Consider the following 25,155-nt stretch of genomic DNA (forward strand, 5'->3'; position numbering starts at 1 on the left):
CCATTACAAAATATGCAAAGAAATGATGGTGCCGTTTCAAACCAGTATCTCTGATGCACGAGAAATCTTCCTCAATCTCTGTCTAGTAAGGTTACAAATACAATCTCTGTTCTGTCATCTCCACCTCACAGATCTAAGAGACCATCTTTCTTCTCTTTTTTTGTTGTTGATGTTAAATATGAAAGAATGATAAATTATTTCCACAAGCAAAACACACAGCTGAGCTGCTTTAATGTGCCAGACAGCAGCAGCAGCAGCAGTAGCAGCAGAAGAGGAGAGGACGTTTGTGTAACATTGTGCCGTTAATACTCTGGTCCAAAGCATGTGTGCACAGTCATACTAAAGGCTTTTGATCTCAGGTTCCTTTGTGTGCAGGCCTCATGGCTTTTAATGAGGCAACCTGCCTCATTATCGGAGCTCCACGAGGCCCTGACACAGCCACATGGTGGGACTGCCTCCACTCACTGCTCTGAAGCCACAAATTACAGCAGCTTAGCCCCTCACTGGGACCAGGGGCCGACCCAGTCGCCCTTTCTAATGGCACCCGAGGGACACAGATTTGTACGTACACATCGGTTTGGCCAAAACTAGCTTAATAGGCGATTCCATTGTCAGACCCATTAAAGTGAAAGTTTGAGATGTGAGGCATGAATTCAGGACGTTGCTCTGACTGAGTGGAAACGTTCAGTAAGTTGTGACACACAAGGCAGCGCTTTCTCCTTTAAGCTCGGCCTCTGTTGTGACTTTTCTCTCATTTTGTTTGGCAGTAATTTGTCGGCGCAGTTAACTGAAAATAAAGGTTTTCCCAGCCATGCCAAGCCTGTGGCTGTATTCTAATGTCACCTGGGGACGGCACTGCCCAGCAGGGATGGAAATGTTATCAGCAGTCACATTCATATGCCTCGCAGTCCGTTAGAGTTAAATGAACAATATTTCATTACCTGTTCTGCTGCTTTCCTTTTGTAGCTTTAAATGACCTTTTTAAATTAGGATGAACTTTAATATGCAAATACCAGTATATTTTTATTACCCGATTATTTTCACCACGCTCTCTACTCTGACACCTTACTTAACCCTGATTCTGAATTCACTCAGAATCATATTTTCCAAACTGAAGCTTGTAATCTAAGAATTTATTTGCAAATCATTTGTCCCTCTGTCATGGTTTTCATTTTCTCTGTCCTGGTTTCTTATGAACCGTTTATAAAATATAAGTTACAGAGTGAAAAAAAGGGATGAAACTGCATTATTATGCACCATAACCTTCAAAACAATATAGCTCACTGCAGTTAAATTAACATGCTTCACATATGTATATGTGTGTGTGCATAAAGACAGTCAGCAACGGTTTTGTGTGTCGACACAAGATATTTTTATTTTATGTTTTCACCGTTGTCTGTTTGTCTTTTGGTTTGTATGTTTGTTTGTAAGCATGACTACACAAAAACTCTAGGATGGATTACCCCGAAACTTGGTGGAAGGATGCGGGATGGGGAAAGAAAGAACCCATTCAATTTCGGTACGGATCCGAATCAGAGGGTGGATCCAGCTATGTTTTTTCACTTTCTTTAACATTGCGAGATAGGGCGTTTTTCATCATTTTCACAGATTTCCCAGGGGAAAAGAATGTGTGCAGCTTGATTTAAGGGGACTGTTGGACCTTGGCGGTGGTTTGTGCTCTACTGAGTGTCATTCTAGTCTGTAATACTATCACTTCAACACAGGTGAAGTCCTGGTTGAAGTGAGGGAGAGATGTGAAGCTGTGAGGAGGTGGACCGGAGCGACACGGTGGCTTAGAAACTCATTGGCCCTCATGCACCTGTAGACTGAGTGAGTCTTCTGCAACTTTAGATTTAATCTATCTTGAATAATGTCATTATTATTTTTGATCAACCAAGAAGCCACAACTTTGCCTGTATTAATGTGCACGTTTAACATCTACAGACTTATAATGAGTTTCTGGTGTGTTTTTCATCCTTGTGTGTTTGTTTGTTGAGCACTTGCCTGGACTTGCTGAAGTTCCTACTAAAATTATCACACACAATAGTCCCCCTGCTTGCTCTTGATGAAAATTGCACCGCATTAAAATAGTGTTTGTTGCCCTAAGCAGTCGGCACGGTGCTGAATGCTAAGTAGGTTAGATAACTGTCAGGTGTCCTCAGCAGGCTAATGTCTGTGGGCCATTCACCCTGCACCAACTCCTCCGATAAGGTGTTTATTTTGGGCGTGCAGCCAGTGCCCATCATGTGGTCCCTTCTCCCTCCACACAAACAATTTAGCATCCCGCCCAAATTACTCGCTCCCACACACACACAGCCCAGCTCATGAATTTGGCATTAAATCTCAAAAGCCCAGCTGAATTCTCCATCCTCGTGAAACCTCGCTGTGCTTCGCCTAAAGCAAGCCTCGCCATATTGTTTCAGCTTTACCAATTCATTTCTTGTGTAGATAAATGGAGCCGGCATGAGTCAGAAACGCTGCTGCTGAATATCTCCACTGGCATGCTGGGAAAGTTTAATCTGTAAGTACAGTGCTCATCAGCGAGATCAGCCCATTTCAATACCGCTGAATAATTAATTAATACATACAATGTAAAGTGTATCCGTGATGAAGAGAGATGAGAGAGCCGCTCTTAATGGAAAATAAACACAGATGGCTTCCCCCAACTGCTGAGAACTCCTGATGCATCCACTGTCAGAAGTGCGGCCTCATACAGCTGGGCCGTGGAGGAGATATTCAAAGTGACATCCCTCCAAAAGTTCCAGGATGAACCAAAGCTCATTCATAAAGTGCACTTTGATGGTTTCAAGTTCCGTACTTGTCATTTTAGGATTCTCGAGCATGAATCTTTCATTTCCATCCTATAATAATGTGCCATGGTTTATTGATGAGATTCACTTTCCTGTGGTGCTGTGTGCTAATTGGTTGAACTTGCACTAAGCTGCGGAGTTGAGTAAGAAGAATAAAGCTAAGGCAGCACTTTGGATAATAACTCACACAGGTCATGCTTTCAAAGGTCTTGCATGGTGTTGGAAGACTTTGTTGTGGTTGAAAGCAAAATTTACACAACGATACACACAGTACTAAGCAGTAACAGTTAAGCGTGTGAGCAAAAGATGGACGATATCAAATGAGTGATGAAGGTCAGACATTTTTTTTCAAACACTGTGGATGAACTATAGACTGTTTATAAATATGGATGTCATCACTGTCCCCGAAAAGCGAAGCCAAAGCATCTCAGTTGCCACCTGGTGGCTGGCTGCAGTATAGGTCATAAATCATGCCTCCTCCATGTTATTTGATGGGACTAAAGAGTCAAAGTACACATCCAATAAATCATTTTTATGGTTTCTCTCATTTTGGTAATTTTTATCAAACTGATGTTTGTTTGGTTTGGTTATTTGATGCTATAGAAATGAGGTGGAATATCTTGATTGACAGCTTAGACTGACTCACGATTGGTCGAGCATGGATCGCACTACTATGCCTCCATCCCACGATCACTACTGTGCCATCTATGGCTCCAAATACACAAGATTCACATCTGGGATATTTTTGCTTCATTTGTGGATAGTGGGAGGAAGTGGAGATGCGTCGTCCATCTTTATCTACAGTCTATTTGATGAACAGACACATGTCCACCTCATCTCTCAGTAACTCTGCATGTAGCTACTGGTTGAAGAGAGCGAAGGAAAAAAAATCTCAAGCAGTAGACCCAGAACAGCAGTTCTGGGTCTTACAATCCAAATCACTGCTGGTAATTCATAAACTGCAGAGATGTAGCGGCCCATCACTAACGGTGACTGCAGCCTCGTGGTGGCTGTCGCATTACAACACCAGTGTTCCATCTGCAGCCAAAACAGAAGGAAAATATTCTCAAGGTGGGAGTTACAGCCACGATAGTATCTCTAATCAATAACTTATTGTTCCATTTATCTCACAGCAAGATGACTCTGGCAGCATAAAACCCATTACAGATACTGGCTTTGGACTCTGGTGACAACATGCCTGCCATGTTTTTATGTGCACAATAACCTAAAGCTGTCTAAGTTAACAACCAAGTCTTGGGACACAAAATTTAATAAGGCGGAGTAAAAAACAATTGTAAATTGCCTTTATAAGCTCATGTCATGTTGAAATTACCTGTGGAACGCACTTAAGGATTCCACAAAGCAGCAAATGGCATTGTTGTATCTGTTTTCCATTTTCAGTGCTGTCTAGAGCAAAATTACATAATTGCTCGCCTCTTTATTAACCTCAGGGCGGCTATGAGATATGGAGTCCTGCCATGTGCAATGTGCCAGAGCTGCCCCACTCCTTGTCCAGGTTGGCAGCTTTTGCTACAACAGTCCCTCACCAGCTGGGCCTCAGGTGATCGAATAAATGCAACTCCTGTACAGAATCATTTTTGCACCGAAACATGTTTGAAATCTATTAAACTGCATCGATCAAGAATACACAGGAGGGCACAAGACACAGTGAGCTTGTGGTACAATAGTTACATTTTACTATGTTACTCTTGCAAAATAAAAATGAAAATGTGCCCAAATCCAGCGGAAAATCTTTTATTTATCCAGTAGCAAATTAAAATGTCACTGAATCACCTTTACAAGCGGTTCAGGAAATTCGCTATTCCCGCCTTCAAACCCCAAAAATGTCGTACTTAGATTGAAGAGCATTTTACCCGCAGCTGTCGCCATCATGATTCGCTTCGTCCGTTCGTAAAGCATTCAGGAATTTCCGTCTACCCCTTTGTTTTTTAGGGGGGTCCTGAATACACTACGGTTCATGTTCAAAATGAAGGTGTAGGGCCAAGTGGTAGGGCTAAAGGTTGAATTTGGACAGGGCAAAAGTCTACTAGTACCAACTCTCAACTACCAAACCTTCTCTGCTCTCACTGTGACATGTACCACCATTATAAGAACAAACCATTTCCCTTCTTCAGCACACCCTACTGATTCTGGGGAACAATCCAAGGAAGAGTTAATGGGCCATGAAGTGAAAATCCAAAACAGCTCAGAAGAATGGAGGGAGATCTTGAAAAATGTCTGTGTCCTTCCTCAACTTGCATTACTCAGCATCATGCTGTGTTGGTAATGGCCTGTATTTTTCAAAGATAGGAGGAGCGACCCGAGATTAAATCACACAATCTCTGTCTTCATGGTCGTCATCAGTCAGCTGTTCTAGCTTATGTTGACTAATATTGCAACCCCCCTCCCCCCCTCGTGTATTTCTTTGCTTTTCACTGTGTGTATGTCACATGGCGCGATCAAACCCTAATTATGTTAATCTCCGTAAAGAGGTGGCATCCTGCTTTGAGAAACTATATTCAGGAAGCTTGCGGCATATTGAACGACAACTTGGTGGTCGGGAAAAAAACACTAATTACAGTACGTGTTTACACTCATCGACTACAACCTCCCGCATGATTACCTTGATTGGAGTCATTCATTTTTTTCTGAGCCAGGCAGACTATAACTCCAACATGTTTCTTTGGCTTCGTGTACTAATTGGAACAAACATGTTTAATGGTTCCCTGTGTCGCAGAAATTATCTTTGGTGGCAAACAGCAGGTGGATCCGTGTGAGGTGAAATTAAAAGTAAGCGGATAATATCGTCAACAAGCTTTAAGGTGTGACTTTTTCTCTGCTTCACACAAATGTTCTTTCTTCCTCATGTAGTTTCGGATGCTCTGCGTGATACTCTCATCTGCCTCTCATCTACCTCTCCGCTGTGTTCCAAAACTGATACCACTCTCATCCGTCTGTTAAATATGAAGCTGTGGCCAGCGGCTCAGCACAAAGACTGGAAACAGGGAGACAGCTACATCCGCTCTGATGCACGACTTCAAATTAGCTAGAAATGGACACAACAACCATATTCCTCCTGTCTCTGAATGTTTAATTCAGTGCAAATTCACAAAAACACAGGATATCGACAAATATACAATTTGCAAAGTTGCCTCCAATTGGGCCATCCCAAACAAACTTACTTCTAACTGCGAGGTATGTGGTCACACTTCCTCTTCTAGAGATACTGGAAGTTGGGTTTTGTTCAACCAGTTGTTACACTAAAACCAAATGGCCACTAGCTACAGCTTTATATTCAGAGTTAAAGGACATCCTTTCATTTACGGGCAACCAATCTCATTTGCCAGTTGAACAAATAGTATCATGAAAAGTTGAGCCGTATAGACAGACTGAGCCACTCTGAAAAGTCACTGAGCACACAACTCTCATCACTCATCCTCTCCAGGTATGTTTGGCCCGGTGTCAGAGCTGGGTCCGTACTTGACTTGTCTCCTGCTGCGTCAGCGCAATAGAACACCCGTGGAGTACGAAGCAGCCTGTTCAGCTCACTTCAACCCCTCATTCAGCACTGTTCACCTCACCTCACATCACTGTCTGCACTGCTGGCCCAGCAGCATTCAGTTACTCAACAGCACCTCTTTCTGACCTTGGACATGTAACACATCCTCTGCACAAGACCCGGTGCTCTGCAAAAATCCAAGGACAAGAAAAGTCAATTAAAGCAGAGGTGGTGTCCAGGTTCCCGTGAGGTATAAATGAATAATTACATTTGGTTTGTGGTGTCATTGGCAGTAGACACATTCAAAGTGATGTGCAAACACATAAGAGAAATGTTAGTTCTCGTAGGGCGTCTGTTTGAATCTGTCCAAAGATGAAACAAACGGGAGTTGACAGAGGAGGCTCGTTTCTCTCTGAGACAACAGTGAGTGAAGGGATTCCCAGCCCGGCCGTGCTTTCTAAACCAAAGTGCTTCAGTCCAACAATGTCCCAGAAAAACAACAGTTCACTAAATGTGTTTTAGGTCATTTGAATTTGTCTGCTGAAAGAATCCAGATATGTGAATCTAATAACTTTCAAACGGGCTATTAAAGGCAATGAGGTCCTCACATCATATAGGTCACTGGCGTCAAATTCGTCAGTGAGGGTCAGTGAAACCAGTGGAAAAAACAATTTTCCCCCGATCGCAAAGATTTATCAAAGCTTCCTTGAGGCAGCAATCCAGTTCAATTAGGTCTTACAAGCCATCGGACAGATTGATTTACAGTCTGCAAAAGAGAGATCCTGAGAGAAATCAGCAGTCATTGCTTAAGATACCCCTTGTTTCTCTCGAGCATTACAGAGGGTGTAGAACACATTACTAACTGTCGCCCTAGCTGTTGGATAATGGTCAAGCTGGAGGTTCATGTTATCTATGAGCATAATGTTTCTACGTGACATAAAACACATTTACATTCTGACAACTTTTAGGGGACCCTATACAATTAGATCTTTTTTGTTTTCCATTTCAAACATATCTCCTATGTTGTGTAGGATCTACTAGGTATAGCAAGCAGAGGTGTGTGTGTTTGATGAGCAGACAGTAGCCTTACATCCAAGCAATTTTAAAGGCATAGTTCACTGAAAAAAGAAAATTCCCTCATTATCTACGCACCACTAAATCCGCACACACTCTTGCAGGTTTCAGGGTGCGTGTTTGCATCGCTACGTCTGCTAGCATTGCAACGTCAATTAGTGGACTTGCGGACACTTGGATGACACCACACGAGCAGTATGGAGCCATGTTATGTTTTTTTTTCTGTTGTTTTATTACGTCCTAGGAAGGATTCACGGTTTACCCCTGAAACTCCAAAAGGGTTTTGTGGACTCACACACTTCACCCACCCCTCCATCGTGCATAGTGGTGATTAGATAATGAGTGAATTTTCATTTTTCTGTGAACTATCCCTTTAAGGCCATGAATTCATATTTTAATGGAAAAAACCCATAGAAATGTGTAATTTCAGGTGTTGAATCAATGCCAGGAGAAAAACCTAAACGCTCCTCTCACTCCTCCTGTTGACTTTTTAAATTCAGTCACTGCTGGTTCACTTTTTCACGTTTGTTCCTAATCTCTATCTATCTTGCTTCATCTTTCTGTCACACACACGCACATGCATGCCCGCACACACACACACACGCTTAAAACTGCATATAAACTTTATTGATGTAGAGTGTGCTTCAGGGAGGAACACATCTGTCGAAGATGAGGATGCCAGTACTGCAGAATTGGAACTGCAGGACACATGGTTTGTGTTAGCCAGCACACGCACACACGCACGCACGCACACACGCACACACACACACAACACACACACACACACACACACACACACACACACACACACACACACGAGGTAAAACACTCCTACCTATTTTATTTTTTAAGATTTCTGTTTCTGTTTCCATCTGTTCAAATTGTGTCCTGGTTTCACCCCCTGTGTGCACTGTTCTACTTGTATAATGCTGAATCAGTAAACATTCATCTGTTACTGCTTTGCTTTCCAAGTACAATAGTGAACACATTTGTTAACACAACTTCTGCAGATCAGAGTATTTGCCTAACATGTCAACTGCTCCTGTTTATTAATTTGTTTCTTTCTGGAGCTTTCAATGTGAGTCAAACAGTTGTAATTAGAGCTGACCTATAATCAAATATTTTTTGAACATGGTCATCCAGCCCACATACCAAATGGGATGATGGCACTTGGGCAGTCCTCTCCCGTTTGCCAGATCTGGGCCACAAGTGAGCCAACGCATTACTGCATTTCAACCAAAGGTGCCATATTCACCATTTATCGCATGGGCCACTTTAGATCACACCTCGTTTTGAGATATTTGCTATTTTACAAGTGGGCCAGTTTAGGCTCAGATTCATATCGTCCAGGCCCCAAGAAGGCCTGAAGTGCCTCATCATTGACTGAAGTGGCCCACATCCGTATGCTATCTGGGTTTCCAGCTACGCCACTGCAAATATTCATTGTTGTTATTCAAACTGAATATCCTTTTTGGACTCTTGGTTGAAAAAACAATGCAGTGCAAGACCTTTGATTTCCAGCTATATTATGAAGAAAACACAGAAGATCCTAAACATGCTACGAGTAATATAATGCTACTTAACCATCTTACATAAAAAACAATCCAACTGAAACTATTAGCATCTATCTATCTATCTATCTATCTATCTACCATGGCAGGAAGCACAGGAAAGAGCAAGTGAGTTGACCTTGAGTGCAGACGACACACAACATTAAGATCACAGTTAGACTCTCACTTGAAGGTGAGTGACGTCCTGTAGGATTTAGTTGTTCATTAATGGCGTCATCAGAGGAGATAAAGCTTGTTTAATGAAGATGATCTAAATAGCCTCTCTCTCTCTCTCTCTCTCTCTCTCTCTCTCTCATCTCCCGACACACCTGGTTCAGCTGTTGAGGTGTTGTTTGTTGTGTGATGTTGCATTAAACAGTTGAACCCTGACAGGATGCACCGACCGGACCATATGCAGTGACTTGTCACCAGTTGGAGGTTTCTCTGCAGGTCGCCGCCCGCTGGTGACGGCAACAATTGGGATTCAAGCTGCTCTCCTGTTTCTCTCGGCCTGTCTGTCACTCCACAGCGCTGAGCACCATGCGGGGCTCGGGATATGAAAGATCAGATACAACTTTCAGCTGCAATAGGTGATTTGCTGGTATCACAGAGCGATGGGGTCAGATGTCACAGCAAAGCAAATCATTTGGCGTCTGTCGTGAGATTACACGGAAAATATTGGATTCTGAATGTGACACAGGAAGGACGTCAATATCTCCAAATTAGCCTATAACGGTTCATTTCAACCACATGTACATGACAAAAAAAAGGAAAACAGCAATGTGAAGAGGACCGTGGAAGAACGAAGTGTAAAATGTCCCTTGGGTTGTGTCATTCCCCGGCCATGTCTCCTATTTTACCCATAGATATGAAACCACTCGAGCAACAGTAAATGTGTGAGGAGTCGCTAGCGAAAAAACCTGCCCACAAAATGACCCCTCTCTACCCTGTGCCATTTCTTTTCCATGACCAGGAAACATAATGGAGTAAGTGTGTAGAGAGACCTGAACATGTGTTTGTCTCCTCTCATGGGAGTTTCTTGTCTTTACACTTTTCAGGTTTTGACTGATGGGAGTTTCTTTTCCGTGTTTTTTTAAATGTTCTATATAGGGTTATTTCCTCTCATTCCACTCAATCTGTAATATGAAGCTAATGTAGAGCCACGAGTTGGACTGTTGTCACACACGCTCGACAAATAACGAGTCAGTCTCAGCTGTCAATCATTTGACATAAAATCTAAAACCTAAATCAACAAAAAACATCTTTGAGAAAAAAAATGTTGACGTGTACGTTGACTTTTTAGTTTGGTCCATGTCCCATCCACTAACATGGAGGAGGCGGGATTTAAGAGCTATACCGCAGCCGGCCACTAGGGGACGATCAAGAACTTTTGGCTTCACATTTGAGGAGCTGTCATGTCATCACTCTTATCTGGTCTATGATTTTAAGTGAGATATACAATGTCAGTTGTTAGTTAATTATTATTTCTCTTGTTAAATGTTAGTTGTCAGCTGTTTGTGAATTATATGCCACATTTCAGGTTCATTAGAGACATAAAGTAACTGTGATAAAAAGCATAAAAGTAAGATATTCCTAAATCCTCACGATGCATGAGCATGAACTCCCTCAACAAGCCATTAAGCCCTAACCTCGTTTGGCTGCCACTGTGCCACCAAACCTAATAATTGGAAACTAGAATTTAATTGGTAGGCCTATAATACTGTGTCTCCATTTATTTGTTGGCTTAATTGTTGCTATCTTATGTTGAGAATGGCTTCCCCCCACTCTCATTTTGTCAAATTATTATAAATGATCATATCAGTGATTTCACACATCGTTTCTTCCTGTTTCCATAATGGCCACATATGATTGAGAATAATGCAGAAGCCCCCTTTGCTTGTTAGAATATATCCCAAACTTTAAATTGTGTTTCCTCTAATATCGCCCTTGTTTTACCCGGTGCATGAAAAACACTATTATATAATATTAACAATGATGGTAGCAGCTTTTAAAACAATTAGGGATAAATCTGTGGGCTTACTCTTGCAGTTATGTGTAGAATCTGCTCAGACCATAAAAACCAGTCGACACGCCCGAGCTGTTCCAGGCTGAGTTGAGGAGGCAGAGTTGCACTCAGCAGCAGGCTGCGGCACCGTGTGGTGCCCTGGTGCCTGAGGTGTGGTGACATGATGCGAGCTGACAGGTGGCACCATGGGTAATAGGGCTAAAACTCCCATCATGCAGCCCGCTGAGGTCCTGTCCTGCTCCCCTGACCAACTCCAAATTCAAATCTCCTCAGCCACTGCTTTACAGCCCAGTGTAATTAAAAGCCGCAGGAAGGTTGTGGTTATGATATAGCTTTGAGGTTTGGAGCAAGTCAAATTAACTATTTGACTTTTAAAGGCTATTTGCACACAGTGGGTGTCTTATTTTGAAAAGTTCTGGGTTAGCCGCAGTGACGGACATCCTGCTGTTTTAGGGCTGAAATTATGGAGAGCGTTTCGGCTTAGTGGTCTGCTATTAAGTACAAAAACTCATTAAGATGGGATGTTTACGGGTCCAAAGGAACAGCTGGAGTATTCACATTTGTTGCATTGATTTCTTTATTTTTTTCCATCAAAAGAAATGCACAGATCAGCAAAGCTACTACATACAAATGGCCATACAATAGCAATTCAATGTTTGTTCTTGTTTGAAGGTGTTCAGTAAATTCTCATGTATTTATACATTTCATACCTTGAACGTTTGCATTCAGCAAAAAATTAAAAAAATAAAAACCAATCAAACCGATGCTGTTCTTCCATCTTCAAATGAAAAACCTCAGCCACAAACTTCTGGACAGCTACATGTCACTGCTCCAGAAAAACGACTGTACTTACATACAATAAAGAAATAAACAAAAGTCTTGCATAGCTTCATTGTAATGTAGTTACAGTACAGTAAGGCACTTCATGAAAAAATTTAGGCATTTTTTAAAATCCTACATAAACCTTTTTTTCCACATCATTCTAAAACTTCATCTCACGGTTACAACACCTGAAAAACAAAACTTTTCCATATCACATTTTTTGCACACAACATAAATCTACTATACTTCTCTGCTTTTCTTTTGGCTTTAAGTCTCAAGTTCAACATTCTCAAAATATTGAAGTTGGGTTCTTGTGCATAATGTGACCGACACATTGTCCCATAACCCCACACAACCCAGTGTTTCTCAAAAAAGACAAAATAAAATATTGTGCAATGATTCGGGGTTATGTGGGGTAAAAGGCAACACGCTGTCAAAAAACGAGTCCCAAAACAAAAATAAAAAATCTAAATGTCTGGTTACAGCTCATTTCCTCACAGACGGGCACTGTACCGACGGTGACAAAGGTACGGCTGACGGGAGAAGAAGACTTTTCTCATGTTTTAGATAAAAACTTGTTTCGCCTTGTCTCTCCTCAGGCCGTTGGTGGGATGACTGTGTAGTGTTGTAGTCCAGAAGCTGCATGTCGGACTACAAATTCCAGCAGCCCACTGAATATTGATAGAGGTAAAGAGGATGCGTCTGCTCTACCCGAGCTGATCTTCGTACTGTTTTCGGAAGCAATCGCCAGCTGGGAAGAAATCCCACAACCGCTCCTGGTACATCTTCCACACATACGACTCCTGGACGGACACACACACAAAGAAAAACACTTTCAAGAGTTAGTGGAAGAAAAATTGTTACACTTTTGGACATTATCACATGCATACAAAACATGCAGTGGATTAGAGCTGAACAATTAATCTTTTTCATGTTATGTTTTTTAAACAGCAAAAGGGTTTTTCTAATTAATAATTATAATTTACATAATTAACACAGTCTTAAGATGCAGGACATTACATTTAAAGCTGGTGAAAAAACTATGTATAATAATATAATGAGAGCGGTCATGAAAGCCAAGTCTATGTCACATGTATTCAACTGTAATTAATTCATGTTAATTTGGGAAAAAATCTTTTAAACTCTTATTTTGCTGCTTGACATTGCAAAGCTGTCGACATCAGATAATACCAGTGTGATTTTGTTATTATTATTTATTGATTATTATAGCTATAAAATGTTCATCAATATATAAAAATACAGTACAAAATCTTGTTAATATATGTTAGTAATTGTAAGGTCACCAAAAACGCTTAGAATAATTTTATAAATTTGAGCCAAGTAGGTAATTCTTTTCTATATAAAATCTAGGACGACTGAAAGAGGAAGCTACTGTTTTATTTAATCTAATTCTATTTGTGTAGAAACTACACTGGTTAGAAAAAAATTCTCAGTACAATCATATCTTATTTAACACTATGCAGACCACAAATACGGGCCTGGAGTTAAACTGTGGGGAAACAGCGTCATCCATCCATGTCTCTGGACTGTGGGAGTTCACAGAGAAAACCCACGCAGACATGGGGGTAAAATAATAACTCCACACAGACAGAACCCGCCCCAAACGGGATTCAAACAAAGAACCTTTTTGCTGTGGGTTGACACCACAAAATCCATCAGTGTGATTAGATATTTAGATGCACACACCCCAACAGTATCTCTGACACTGACAGGAGGGTAATTGATTCTTTTAATTGGTGGAAGACTCCTCAGAGACAGATGATCATACTGTACCTGACCGGTGTGCTCTGTCTCGTCCTTGTTGATAAGGTACATCAAGAAAAACCTTTAGAGAAAAACCACAGGCCAATCAGAAGAAACACACATACGTCACAGTAAGCTGTCACATTCTCCTGCCTTCACTTCTCATCTCAGTTCAAACGCTCAACACAGAAACCAGAAGCGTCACTGGGGCTCACTTCATATCTCAAACTCCGAATTCACAGGAAATGTCGACCTCTGTGTCACTAGGAGGCTTCGCACATTCTGACGCAAGTGTCTACACAAAGAAACACCATCACCCGTCTCCGTCACAGAATCACCTGTTGTTCCCAAAATCAAGTGTAAATGGCAGCGGGCCGCTGTAACTCTGTGGGCATCACAGCGTGCCAAATCACGATGAATAGTGCATGAGAGCACGCCATCCCAAACCTATTTTCCAATAAAGTTCCCCGGCATTAAATAGTAATGAAGCAACATAATGAGGTCGCTCACATATCCTCTGGCCGGCTGACAGTGAGCGCAAATGGACTGAGACCTTCTATTCTCCCAGGCGTCAGAGGGACACTGGATAAGCGGAGGAGCGCAGGGGAAACAAGGAGACATGTGGAAAGAGGACCTGAAGCCACGTAGTGATCTGGATCACTGCGGCTGTTAGTGACTGTGGCCCTAATGTTGTGTTAATGTGCTCAAGCCATCAATCATGTGGTTAAATTACTGAAAAGAGGCAACGCGTGCTTGTGAAAGAGGACAATGTTGATTTTATACATTTGTAGTCAAAGGTAAAATGATTTGAGGTGAGACACTTACAGGTAGTTTGCCAAGTTGTGCTCTTGTAAGGTGTGAGTCTCAAATCCATGCGGTGTCGTGTCGAAGTAATCGTTACCGATCCCACATATGAAGCATTTGGTCTGAGGACAGAAATGAAAATGATGATTGTAACACATTCTTCTATTTTCGGTTTTCTTCTTGTGCTTCAGAAAAAATTAATTTAGTAAAGGAAACAATCAACCAATCAGAATTCATGTTGTCTTCCTCCTCAGTCTGACATCAGGTTTATTTGTCTAATTATAAATTTGCCTTTAACTGTGGTTATTCTTGTATTTAAAGGGATATGATGTACACTACTGTAAGCTAGCATCAAGTAAAAGGTAACACAAATCCTGTCGTAGGAAACTTCATCTTTTGTCTTTACTTGTATTTTGCATTTATTTCTCTGTGAATTTCTTTAAAAAAATCATATTTTAAATTAAATATTTATTTTCCATTTTCTCTGAAGAACCAAAAAAACTGGCCTAAAGTGCACTCTGATCCTCATCTGCTTCAAAGAGAGACAGAAGGCCTAAAAAAACAAAAGTAGGCCACATGTCTTAAATCAACTTGCCCAGGGAGGGAAGTAATTGACTTGTCTAACAGACAGTGTTAAAGTTAAGGAATATGTTTTCTGTAAAATATCATTGTCATTTGAGACAAAGCACTGTCTGCAAAATTAACTCCTTCCCTTGTTTTTGTCGTATAAGTCTATTGTTAGATTCGCATTTACAAATGAATATATATAACATGACATTTTATATTTTCCTTCAACAGGACAAAACCCTCATCATCATTCCGTCCCTGCTCCGTAGGTCGGCGAGTGTGAGTGAGAATGAAATGTCCTCTCACCTCCATGTCCTCTTTCACTTGTTCCTGTTGGTCTCTCAACTCGCCAAAGGCATCGATGATCAAACCTGCAGCCACAAAGGAAGTGCAGTGAGCATATCGTACACTGTGGGGTGTCTGTGTAATGAATGCAGCAGCAACCCGGCTACCCTCACTGCTTAAAAATGTAGGCTGGAGTGTGAGATGCACGTGCTACTGCGTTGTGGAGCATTGCACAGAGATTTATTTACATACTTGGGTAATCGAGTAAATAGCACTTAAAGATTGTGTGAGTATCTCCTGAGCTCACCCTGGATGATGGCCAGCAGGATGACGATGACGAAGAAGAAGAAGGTGATGTCGAAGAGGATGCGGTAGAGCTCATAGGGGTCACCCGCCGGGTCCTCGATCTCGTCCCCGATGCCCCCGCCGGCTCTCACCCCAACGTACATGTGGAACAGGTAGCACTGTGCAAACACACCGCGGGGGTCAGGACGTATCGACCCAGGACGAACATGAGCAACAGGAACTTCTTTAAAAATATGCGAGTAATGTTTACCGTCATCATGTCATCACACTTCATGTCCGGCTCGTCCTCGTCCTCGCTCTTGTTGTAGAACTTCCTGAAGAAGTTGAAGGCCACCACAGTGTAGAGGTAGACCACCACTGCCAGCAGGCCCACCGTCAACACCAGCTAAACCATTGGAATCACACAGTTGGGTTTAATTTGACTATATTAATCTATGTTTATATATTATACCACTGTATTAATGTATTGTGGTTTTGCACTGTGCTGCATGGCTTGTATGTCGTCAACTGTCAGTGCTATTTCTATTGTTATTGTTTGTTGATTTTGGGCTCAAAAACATCTCACCAAAGGACTGCAGTGGAAAATTTGCCAGCTGGCTAACACTGGCACATTTACAGGGATGTAGATTATTATGTGTATTGTCCTTAAATAAATAAATGAAATGAAATTCAAGCTTCACGTAGAAACGCACTGTTCAAAGATAAAAAAGCTGCAAAACTCTCACGAGGAACACGATGGCACTGAGTCGAGAAATGAGATGGTTGAGAGAAGGAAAACTTCACTTATTCGCAGTGAATAAAAGTTAATTGCTGCTTTATATTTCACATCTGACACAAAGCTCTGCTCAGAAACGGCTCACACATTGATTTTACTTGTGGACCTGAACAGCAACAACAGTGGGAGCAGCAGTAAACTGCATTGGGATTGACAGCTCGATTGATCTGCCCACAGGCAGCGTAGTGTGGGAGGTGTGTGTGTGGGAGGTGTGTGTGTGTGTGTGTGTGTGTGTGTGTGTGTGTGTGTGTGTGTGTGTGTGTGTGTGTGTGTGTGTGTGTGGGAGTGTGTGTCCACCCTTGGAGATTGAGGTGACATTAAATTTTGATTTGTGCCTCTGGTCAGTCATGAGAATCTCTGCAAGAAGTGAGAGTCCAAAAATGGGAATTAAATGAAGGAATTTGAGTCAGGGATGCATAAAGGATGCATGTCCCTGTTTTCCCTTATTACTTGAATTCTTCTTATTAACATAAGATATTTATTAGATGATAACTAAGCATGATTTTAACATCTAGTATCTATGCACAAGTATGACACCTGCCAACCATAGAGCAAAAAGTGGAGGAGCTGTTAGACCTTATCAGAGTAATGTAAGATTAGTCATGTGACCAGACATAAATCAAATAGCATGTACATGTTGCTGTGGATCAAGTTAATGTCTAAATATGTTACAGTGTGCTAACATGTTAGTCTTAACCACTGTAAAGCCATAAGTACATCAAAGTTTGATCTTATAGAATATTTCAAATTCTACAACCGAGTATTTTGCCTCTTTTACAGATGAGGAAATGTTTGGTTGTGGTCAACTGTGACACAATCGTTAATTCTGTAGGATTTTGTAGTTCCTCAAGAAACGATGAGATTGACGATACTTGCCAACCATATAGAGAAAGTGGAAACAACAAAATATTCTCAGGAGCTCTTAGTATTTGACCAGAAAGATAAATCTAATAGTATGTGCAAGTTGCTCTGTAAAGTTAATATGTGACAGTGTGCCATGTTAGCCATAACCACTGAAAAACCAAAAGTATCTCAAAGCTTGGTTGACACAGGCTTGACACTAGTGATCCCAAAGCCTAACCTCAACCTTTAACTCTGTAGTGACCCCTGCTGCTTAGTAGAAGACCTGCATCCTCCTCCTCCTCCTCCTCCTCACCTGTTTGCCGTTGTGTGTGACAGAGGAGAGGATGGTGCGGAGGGTCTTGAAGCCCATGGCGATGTCCAGGAGATGAGCGGCGAAGAAGAAGTTGTTGTAGTGGCCCAGAATGGACATGGTGGTGTACCACACTAGATACAGGAAAGACTGGGAGAGAAATAAACATGAGGGGATTTATCAGAATCCATCTGTCCAGTCGTAATATCGTCAATCAACCAGCCATCTATAAAAGTCCTTCACTCGGCCATTTCCAACTTACATTGTCTGTGATCACCACTCCCAATTTCCACACGTGGTACTTGGTATCGATTGAGCTCAACCTGGCAACAGAGAAAAGTTGATACGAGAGGTTCGTATTTTCAGTTTGACCTCTATTTTTGGTTCAATTCATTTCTGGCCCGTCTGCACTCTTTATCCGTCTAATCTCTCACCATGACACCAGCGAAGCCTCCTTGGCAACAGTTTCCTCTGTCGGATTGAAATCCAGGGCACTTTTATCTAAACCCAGCAGCTCTGCTATCCTCTCCGCTCCGTACAGGTCTCCGTACTTTTTGATCACCTACGAGCGGCAGGAACAGAGGAGGCGACGACACTGTTACACTGACATTTAGTAAATGTCACCAGATTCGGTTAATCTTCTGTGTGTGCGTAACAGATTAACACAAAAACAAAAATTACATAAACCACTTACTTTCCGTTTGACAAATTTATCCCAGTAGTTGTTTGGGAATGAACTGATAAAACAAAGAAGGAAAAAAAACTGGATTAATCATTTGTTTATACAAGATTATGAGTCAGAGAGTTTAATACCTGAGCTGTTTTTTTGACTCACGGCGTATTAATGACCAGTCTGTCCCACTGCCCTTTAATGTCATCATCAGACGGCTGCTCCGTGATGTAGAGGCCGGCAAACTCCAGCTTCCTCGCTATCTCCTTCTCCCGTTTGAACACCACCAGTGGAACCTTTCACACAGACAGAGAATTTGGCTGCATCATTTGCCCGGTGAAGGATATAATGCACAGTTAATTTCAATAGACTGCATACCCAGCTTGTTTACTGCTGACACTGACAGTAGTACAGAAGTGAAGGACAGTGTTTGTGTGAGTGTGGTCTGCTGGTTGTTCACAGATCTCTGTTGCTGACTAAGTGGGAGCAGGGTTTTGCCAAATAATTCAGATCAGACAGACAAAATCCTTGGTGCCTTTTAAATCTCTTCTCCAAACACTTTTTTTTGACAAAGCTTTTATGAATGTTCGATGTCCAGCCGTTTTATTTTCTGTGTAATTAACTTTTATTCCCCTCTGTTTTATGACCCGATTATCTTTTTTTTGTTTTGATTGCTGTTGTTTTAATCTCTATTTTCTTATCTTTGTTAAGACTACAATTACTGCAATGGGGTTGTACGCCTCCGTCAACCAGTGAAGTTTCAGTCTACATACATTTTTTCCAACGTCAATGTCAATTTTATTTATATAGCACATTTAAAACAACCTGGTTGACCAGTGCGCTTCACAAAGTATTAGGTACAACAAGCTCCAGACTCGTATGAGGTCATCAAGACCTTTGAGTCAAAGTAACAACTGGTCAAATATTCAAGAGATTCCATTAAGGCAAGCTTAAGATCCGACATATTCAAAAGGACAAAAACATTTTGTGAGGCTAACTTGACCTTAGACCTTTCCAAATTTTAAATGATTCTCTCAAAGCGTTCTTAAAATAACCCGTTCACGAGGCCGAACGGGTTTGTGAGATCAGAGCGACCTTGACCTTTAATCTCCAAATTCTAATCTGTTCAACCATGTGTCCAATTTTAAGAAATTCCCTCCAGTTGATCATTAAATATCATGTTAACAAGCATGGGACAGCTGCACATCCCGAAAACATTATGCCTCTGGCCGATGCAGAGGCAGAAGATGTGCAATATCAGGCAGAAGATGTGCAATATCAATAAGGTTATATTATTATATTATTATTAACCACAAAGAAGTGAAAAATAAAAAAACATTCTTGCAAAACGTTAAATGCTCATACTTTTGCTCATAAATGCTAAATAAATGTATGAAGCAAAATATTATTTTGCTTTAATCCTCACACTGTTTCTAAAAGTCACTCAAACGAAGAAAAAGTGTATTGAGTGTATTTTTGAAGCTGCACCTTCAGATAGTAGTATCCCACTACACACAGGAAAGATATGATGGTGTGTAGTATCGCCAGACAGCGAAGCGTCGGCGCCATGTAGCCTGTGCTCTCCTGCAGGACGAAGTACTCAATCGCCCCTTCATCTTCCTCCTCCCCGGCTCTGCCTTGACCATTCCAGGGGTCTTCATCGTCTGAGTAATCACCGGTTACCTGAAAGACAAGAAGGCATTTCTGAGTTTTCACCTGAGCGCTTGTAACAATCTACAGACTTTATTTACTTTATTCACAGAATTGTGGCTTGACTAGAATCTTACTTTGTAGAAGAGCAGAATGAAGTTGATGGCAAAGGCGACAAAAAGTGCCAGGAAGCGGAGGTTGTAGAAGTTTCGGGCAAGGTAGTTCTGTGAAAATAATCATTTGGATTTAAGACGTATAAATGGAATTCATTTTTCTTCTCTTACCAAGATGTGGTTGAAACATCAGACTCTTTTTAAGATATCTCACCAGCATCTTGGTCTGGTAGATTTCCAGGCCAGCGAAGAAGCTGGCCATGAAGGCCTCTGGTGGTTCTTTTCTCGGGCCGAGCCTTTTCTTCGGGGCTTTCTTCTCCTGCGGGGAGGGCTCGGGAGGGCCTTCATCTTTGGACTTGTCATGGTCCTTCTTTTCCCCATCTTCCGAACTGCAACGATAAATCCTCTATTAGTGTCACACACATACATGCAACTGTGAGAAACACACATGGAGCGATGGTTGTGAGCTAGTTCAGGCAGTCGACTCCAGCTGCACGGCTCTGCTCATGTGACGTGCCTCACTCTACACATCCTCTAGGCAGCCTACTCAAGCTGCATAGATTTCCCATCTCTGCCTTTTGCTCATCAGTGCCTCTGCTGCCCTGTTTTAGTATTGCTGCCTGTCCAGTCAGCCCCCTCCACCACTCCAGCATCCAAGCAAACTCTAACTATGATCTGCTGCTGCAAGAACCATGTATAATGCGAGTTGTCTGACTGCAATTTACATACATGTGCCCTAAGAGAGGAGCGAAACTACAGAAGCACAATGGATTATCATTTTACATATATAAATGATGGTGTTTACACACAAACACACACACACACTTGGATGAGTGTTTTTCCGGCCCTTAGCTCATATTCCATCGGTTGTCACTGAGGATGAACAACGCACAATTCAAAGTTCAACACTCACTCTCCTTTCTCTGAATCAGATTTGTAGTCTCCATTCACAGCCCTCTTCTTCGCTGCCATCTGTAACAAATACATTTAATGACCATCTGTTACTTAAACAGGTTGTACTGGTATGAGGACAAATGTGTTTTAAATAAATCGCTGACACAATTGTTGTTGTGTTTAAGTATCCAGTAGTTAAGGCATGATTAGATTTGATTTAATGTGATTACCGACCTGTGCTTTCTTCTGCCTGACAGCACTGGCAATGGATGGAGCGTCCCCCACCACCACCTCAGACACGTCCCCCAGCCCCGGCTCAGCCCCGTGCTTCCCCTCCTTTTTGGGCTGTATGTTCAGCAGCTCGGCCATCAGGTCTGCCTCCGCCGCTTCCCCCTGAGCCATCTGACCCAGCTGTGCCAACGCTGACGCTTCGCTCGCCCCCATCTTCTCCGTCTCCAACACGTCTCCATGGATGCCAAACTGAGTGGGATCCGGCATGTTGCCCAAAATATCCGTCACCTTCATATTCTTAGCCCCTTCAACGAGGCCACCGCCAAACATGGTGGTCCACAAGATGTGGAAGAAGCCCCAAATCAGGCTGTAGACCAAGTGGAAGAGTCCAGTGATGATCATCCAGAAGAAGGAGAAGAAGCTGCGCACCATCTCCTTCACGCTCATCTTCTTGAATTTCCTGTACCGCCGCCTCATGCTCTTCAGTGTTAGCATTTGGCGGAAGTGACAGAGGCTTTTTTTCAACGAGATGCAGGCGATTGTGAAGGCAGAGGAAGACTCTAACATGCTGTCCTCCTCCTCCTCCTCCTCCTGGTTCTCCATGACACTCTGGTTGTCTTCCTCATCCTCCTCCGGTCGCTCCACCGGGTCGGGCTCTGAAATTTGAGAAGCCAGCTGCATCTCAAAGATGGTGTCCTCGCAGAAGTTAACAAACAGCTCCATCTTCTCGCTCTCGCCGCCTTCATTGACGACATCGAAGATAAACTGTCGCTTCGACTCCTTCACCTGAGGCTTTTCCCACTGGGTGCGACTCGACTCGCTGATCTCGAAGTAGACTCTCTCGATGCGCTTGGCTCCCCCCATGATCTCGATGCGACCCAGATAAGGTTCGAAGTAGCTGAGAACGCTCTCTGCCAGGTCGAGGAACGTTGAGAGGCGAGCGTCGTGAGGCATGTGCTCAGAGAGATTGGTCAGCAGCACGGCTACATTAAAGCCGATGTCTTTGGCGGGTTCGTGAAACCTCTCCACAAACTGCTCGTAGTTGAACATGTCATTCTCATCAGCCTCGGCACACGAGAGGAGAAACTCTATCTCAGACTGGGAGTACTGTTTCTGGTTCTCCATGGACTTCTGGAAATCCTTCTTTGAGATGATCCCTTTGCTCTCAGGGTCATACTCCCTGAAGCTGTCGGACGTGGTCAAGTCCTTCAACTTGAGGAACATATCGAAGAATTTCAGGATCATCTCCACATTGCTGGAAGATTCCACCAAAGTGTCCACCATTTGTTTGCCAATGGTGCCATTGACAACGTTACCTGTGAAGTGATGGAGAAAAAAAGCAAAATCTGTCGGTAAACACGAGGAACACTCTGTACAGATTAAGCAAAGCTGCTGCTGTAAATATTTAATTACATCCCACGCAAACAAAAGTGTTTGATGAAAGTCATAAAAAAAGAGACAATATCCTTGTAACTCATAGTGTATGTGAGTCATTTACCTTCGAGAAGAGACAGCATCATAACGATCATGTCCTTCTGCAGGTCCAGCAGCTCCTTCAGCAGTTCAATCTGACTGGAGTCCTGTTAGAAGTGGACAGAAAGGGGAAACCTTGTGACTCACATCACACTACATCACACAGATTACATTGTAAAGACACTGTCTAATATCCCCAAGTTGCATTTGGAGAGATCAAGGCCGCCTGTGATTGTGAGGGGCCCACGATGGCCCTGCTGGGGCCCAGAAGGCCTTTCTAGGAAACATCCATCCATCAGCACCAGGGTTAATGCTATTTCACTGTCTAGAAGCAGATGGTCGGGTCACTCTGACTCATTTAGGGTCTCCGTGGAGACTGTATTTAGCATGCCATAAATCGGAGGCATACTTTGATGAGCTTAATTCCAAAACTCCTCCACCTGTGCTCTCGTTCTTGCCGGCTCCTACTGTCACATCCAGATAAGGTTAGATGGTTGGATTACATCCCACCGCTGCCATATGGGGGTACGGAGGAAAAAGCCATGGATGAAGTCATACATCACATAGCTGAGTGGAAGTATATGTGTCACTGCTGGAGTGGCAGAGGAGATTGCTATCATTTGGCCTGGAGAGCCCTCTAGTGGCAAGAGATATTCTAAAAGAGCCTGTGGTTGGCAAAGATGAGTAGAAGTTAAGATTCATTCCTCAAAACTGCTTATATCTAATATGGATTAAGATTATAAAGCAAATTTAAAGAGACGAGTTGACCAATGTGGTGTACAACAAATAAAAACAAATATCGACAAGAATAAAATACAATAAAATATAATAAAAGTATATTATAAAAGTAAACAAAAAAACAACTATGGACAAAAGCCTGAGAAAACACGTGGGTCTACAGTTTAACCTCAAATACGTCTATGGAGGGAGAATAAGCACTTGGCAGAAGATGTCACTTCAAATTGTAACATTGCATAATATGATAAAGGGAAATCTTAATCTGCAGTAAATACTAACTATGGCTGTCAAATACAAGTAGTGGCTTACAAGTACAATATTTTCCTTTGAAATATAGTGAAGTAGAAGTATAGAGTGGTATAAAACTTAAATACTAGAGTGAAAGTACTAGTAGCTCAAAAACAAAAGTGTAAATACTTTCTGCATCCCAGAGACAAATACATAGCAACATCTTCACTTTAATGCAGTCAAACAGTTTTTACCTGTGATAACTTCATCTGCATATTGGCAAACACGTGCAGGAATCCCACCACAGCGTCCCACAGTCTGCTGTGGGCCAGACTCTGCTGGTTCCCGATGCACGGACCCTGGAGACACAGAGCAGATCCCAGGATCAATATGCAATATTAATTGAACTTCAGATTTTTTATGTGGTGTCATTAAGAGTTTTATTAGTGCTACTTGTGTTGCAGTGCACTGTGATATAATCGTACCTGTATATACTCAGTTAACGAGTTGAAGACTTGTTTGGCCACTGCCAGAGCTTTGGAGAAGTTCCGCTGACCGGCCTCGTCGATGATGTCCTTACCAGAGTAGTACCAGTAGAAATCACTGATGGATTCCTATTGGAGGAGAAATACAATATAGATTGGGCAAATTAAAGACGATGGATGAATACGCAAAATATAATTTTGTATCAATCTTAAATATCCTACCTGGAGTCTGAGGAGGTAGTCCACAGTGCTGATGATGATGTTGACTGTAGTTGTGTTCCCTGTCTGAGTTCTCAGGAAGTTCTGAAAATCTAAAACAATGACAGGTTAGAGAGGAGTAGATCCTCAACACGCAGCCTGGAGAGTAACATCTTTCTAATTTTTTCTGTATCGGGAGAAGAGGGCACCCACCATTGTTGTGGCCCTCACAGAGAAGCTGCAGAAACCTAAAGAGGTCCTGAGTGAACTCGTCGTTCTGCAGAACCTTGGAACCTGACGACAGGAAAAGAGATTAACTGTCTGTTTCAGCGATGAGAAGGTCAGATCATCACTGTAACGCCAGTACAGGCAGCGGAGCTTGCATAGCTTTGACTTACTGATAAAACTGCTGTCTATTTGTCAAATTATGTGCACTATGTTTTCAGAACACACAAACAAGGTATAGTGCATCATTTCACAAATGAGGAATAGGGTTTTATATCTAAGCTTTGCTGTTTAACACCAGCAAAAAGCTTTGTTGTTTCTTACAGACAAAGCTTTGGGATCGGGATTACTTCTTTATAAGCACTGGTTAGTATTTATAGAAATTAAGAAACAACAAAAAAAGTTCCCACACAAATGAAAAGCACGGACTTCTTATTAAAAAAGAAGACGTGGAGAGATTAGAGTCAGTTTGAGGCACCTGACCATGGACTGAACAATCTATCCAGATGTAAGAGGAGCATGCATGCGTTCCGTCAGTCCAGGGCACAGAGGAGGTGGTTGTTTTGTTATGCATTCAGGACGAGGGAGGAGGAGGAGGAGGAGGAGGAGGAGGAAGATGAGTGGCAGGCACATGTAGAGTATGGTGGTGTGATTGGGAGGAATCATGGAGACGGGGTTTGAACGAAGAGCAATCAAGATGTCAGCATTGCAATAGGATGAGTAGAATCTAAACCATGTATTTACCCCGCTCACTCACGTTGACTGCGACCGATGAGATAAAAAACATGACCAGAAGAAAAACAAACAAACAAAAC

General features: G+C 42.2%; 1 protein-coding gene across 2 annotated transcripts in view; it reads right to left on the reverse strand.

Annotated features, from left to right (window-relative positions):
• Positions 1-11,518: 11,518 nt before the first annotated feature.
• The window catches only part of LOC118116418 (ryanodine receptor 3), a 114,094-nt gene continuing 100,457 nt past the window's right edge, over positions 11,519-25,155 (reverse strand). The window contains exons 85-106 of one of the 2 annotated variants that reach the window (XM_047341642.1): positions 25,085-25,102; positions 24,329-24,409; positions 24,140-24,228; positions 23,918-24,046; positions 23,687-23,791; positions 22,492-22,573; positions 20,997-22,309; positions 20,782-20,840; positions 20,083-20,257; positions 19,893-19,979; positions 19,594-19,788; positions 18,271-18,401; positions 18,130-18,172; positions 17,870-17,997; positions 17,698-17,758; positions 17,439-17,585; positions 15,758-15,892; positions 15,509-15,665; positions 15,223-15,287; positions 14,371-14,471; positions 13,576-13,627; positions 11,519-12,584 (exon numbers count right to left, since the gene is read on the reverse strand). In XM_047341642.1, the coding sequence (XP_047197598.1) occupies positions 12,489-12,584; positions 13,576-13,627; positions 14,371-14,471; positions 15,223-15,287; positions 15,509-15,665; positions 15,758-15,892; positions 17,439-17,585; positions 17,698-17,758; positions 17,870-17,997; positions 18,130-18,172; positions 18,271-18,401; positions 19,594-19,788; positions 19,893-19,979; positions 20,083-20,257; positions 20,782-20,840; positions 20,997-22,309; positions 22,492-22,573; positions 23,687-23,791; positions 23,918-24,046; positions 24,140-24,228; positions 24,329-24,409; positions 25,085-25,102 (3,449 nt within the window). In that variant the 3' untranslated portion in view covers positions 11,519-12,488. Of the gene's footprint in view, positions 12,585-13,575; positions 13,628-14,370; positions 14,472-15,222; positions 15,288-15,508; positions 15,666-15,757; positions 15,893-17,438; positions 17,586-17,697; positions 17,759-17,869; positions 17,998-18,129; positions 18,173-18,254; positions 18,402-19,593; positions 19,789-19,892; positions 19,980-20,082; positions 20,258-20,781; positions 20,841-20,996; positions 22,310-22,491; positions 22,574-23,686; positions 23,792-23,917; positions 24,047-24,139; positions 24,229-24,328; positions 24,410-25,084; positions 25,103-25,155 lie in introns of those variants that run through there. The other variant, XM_047341641.1, reaches the window with a different exon arrangement.

Source organism: Hippoglossus stenolepis, chromosome 10 (genome assembly GCF_022539355.2).
Source record: "Hippoglossus stenolepis isolate QCI-W04-F060 chromosome 10, HSTE1.2, whole genome shotgun sequence".
In the NCBI taxonomy this organism is placed as follows: Eukaryota; Metazoa; Chordata; class Actinopteri; order Pleuronectiformes; family Pleuronectidae; genus Hippoglossus; species Hippoglossus stenolepis.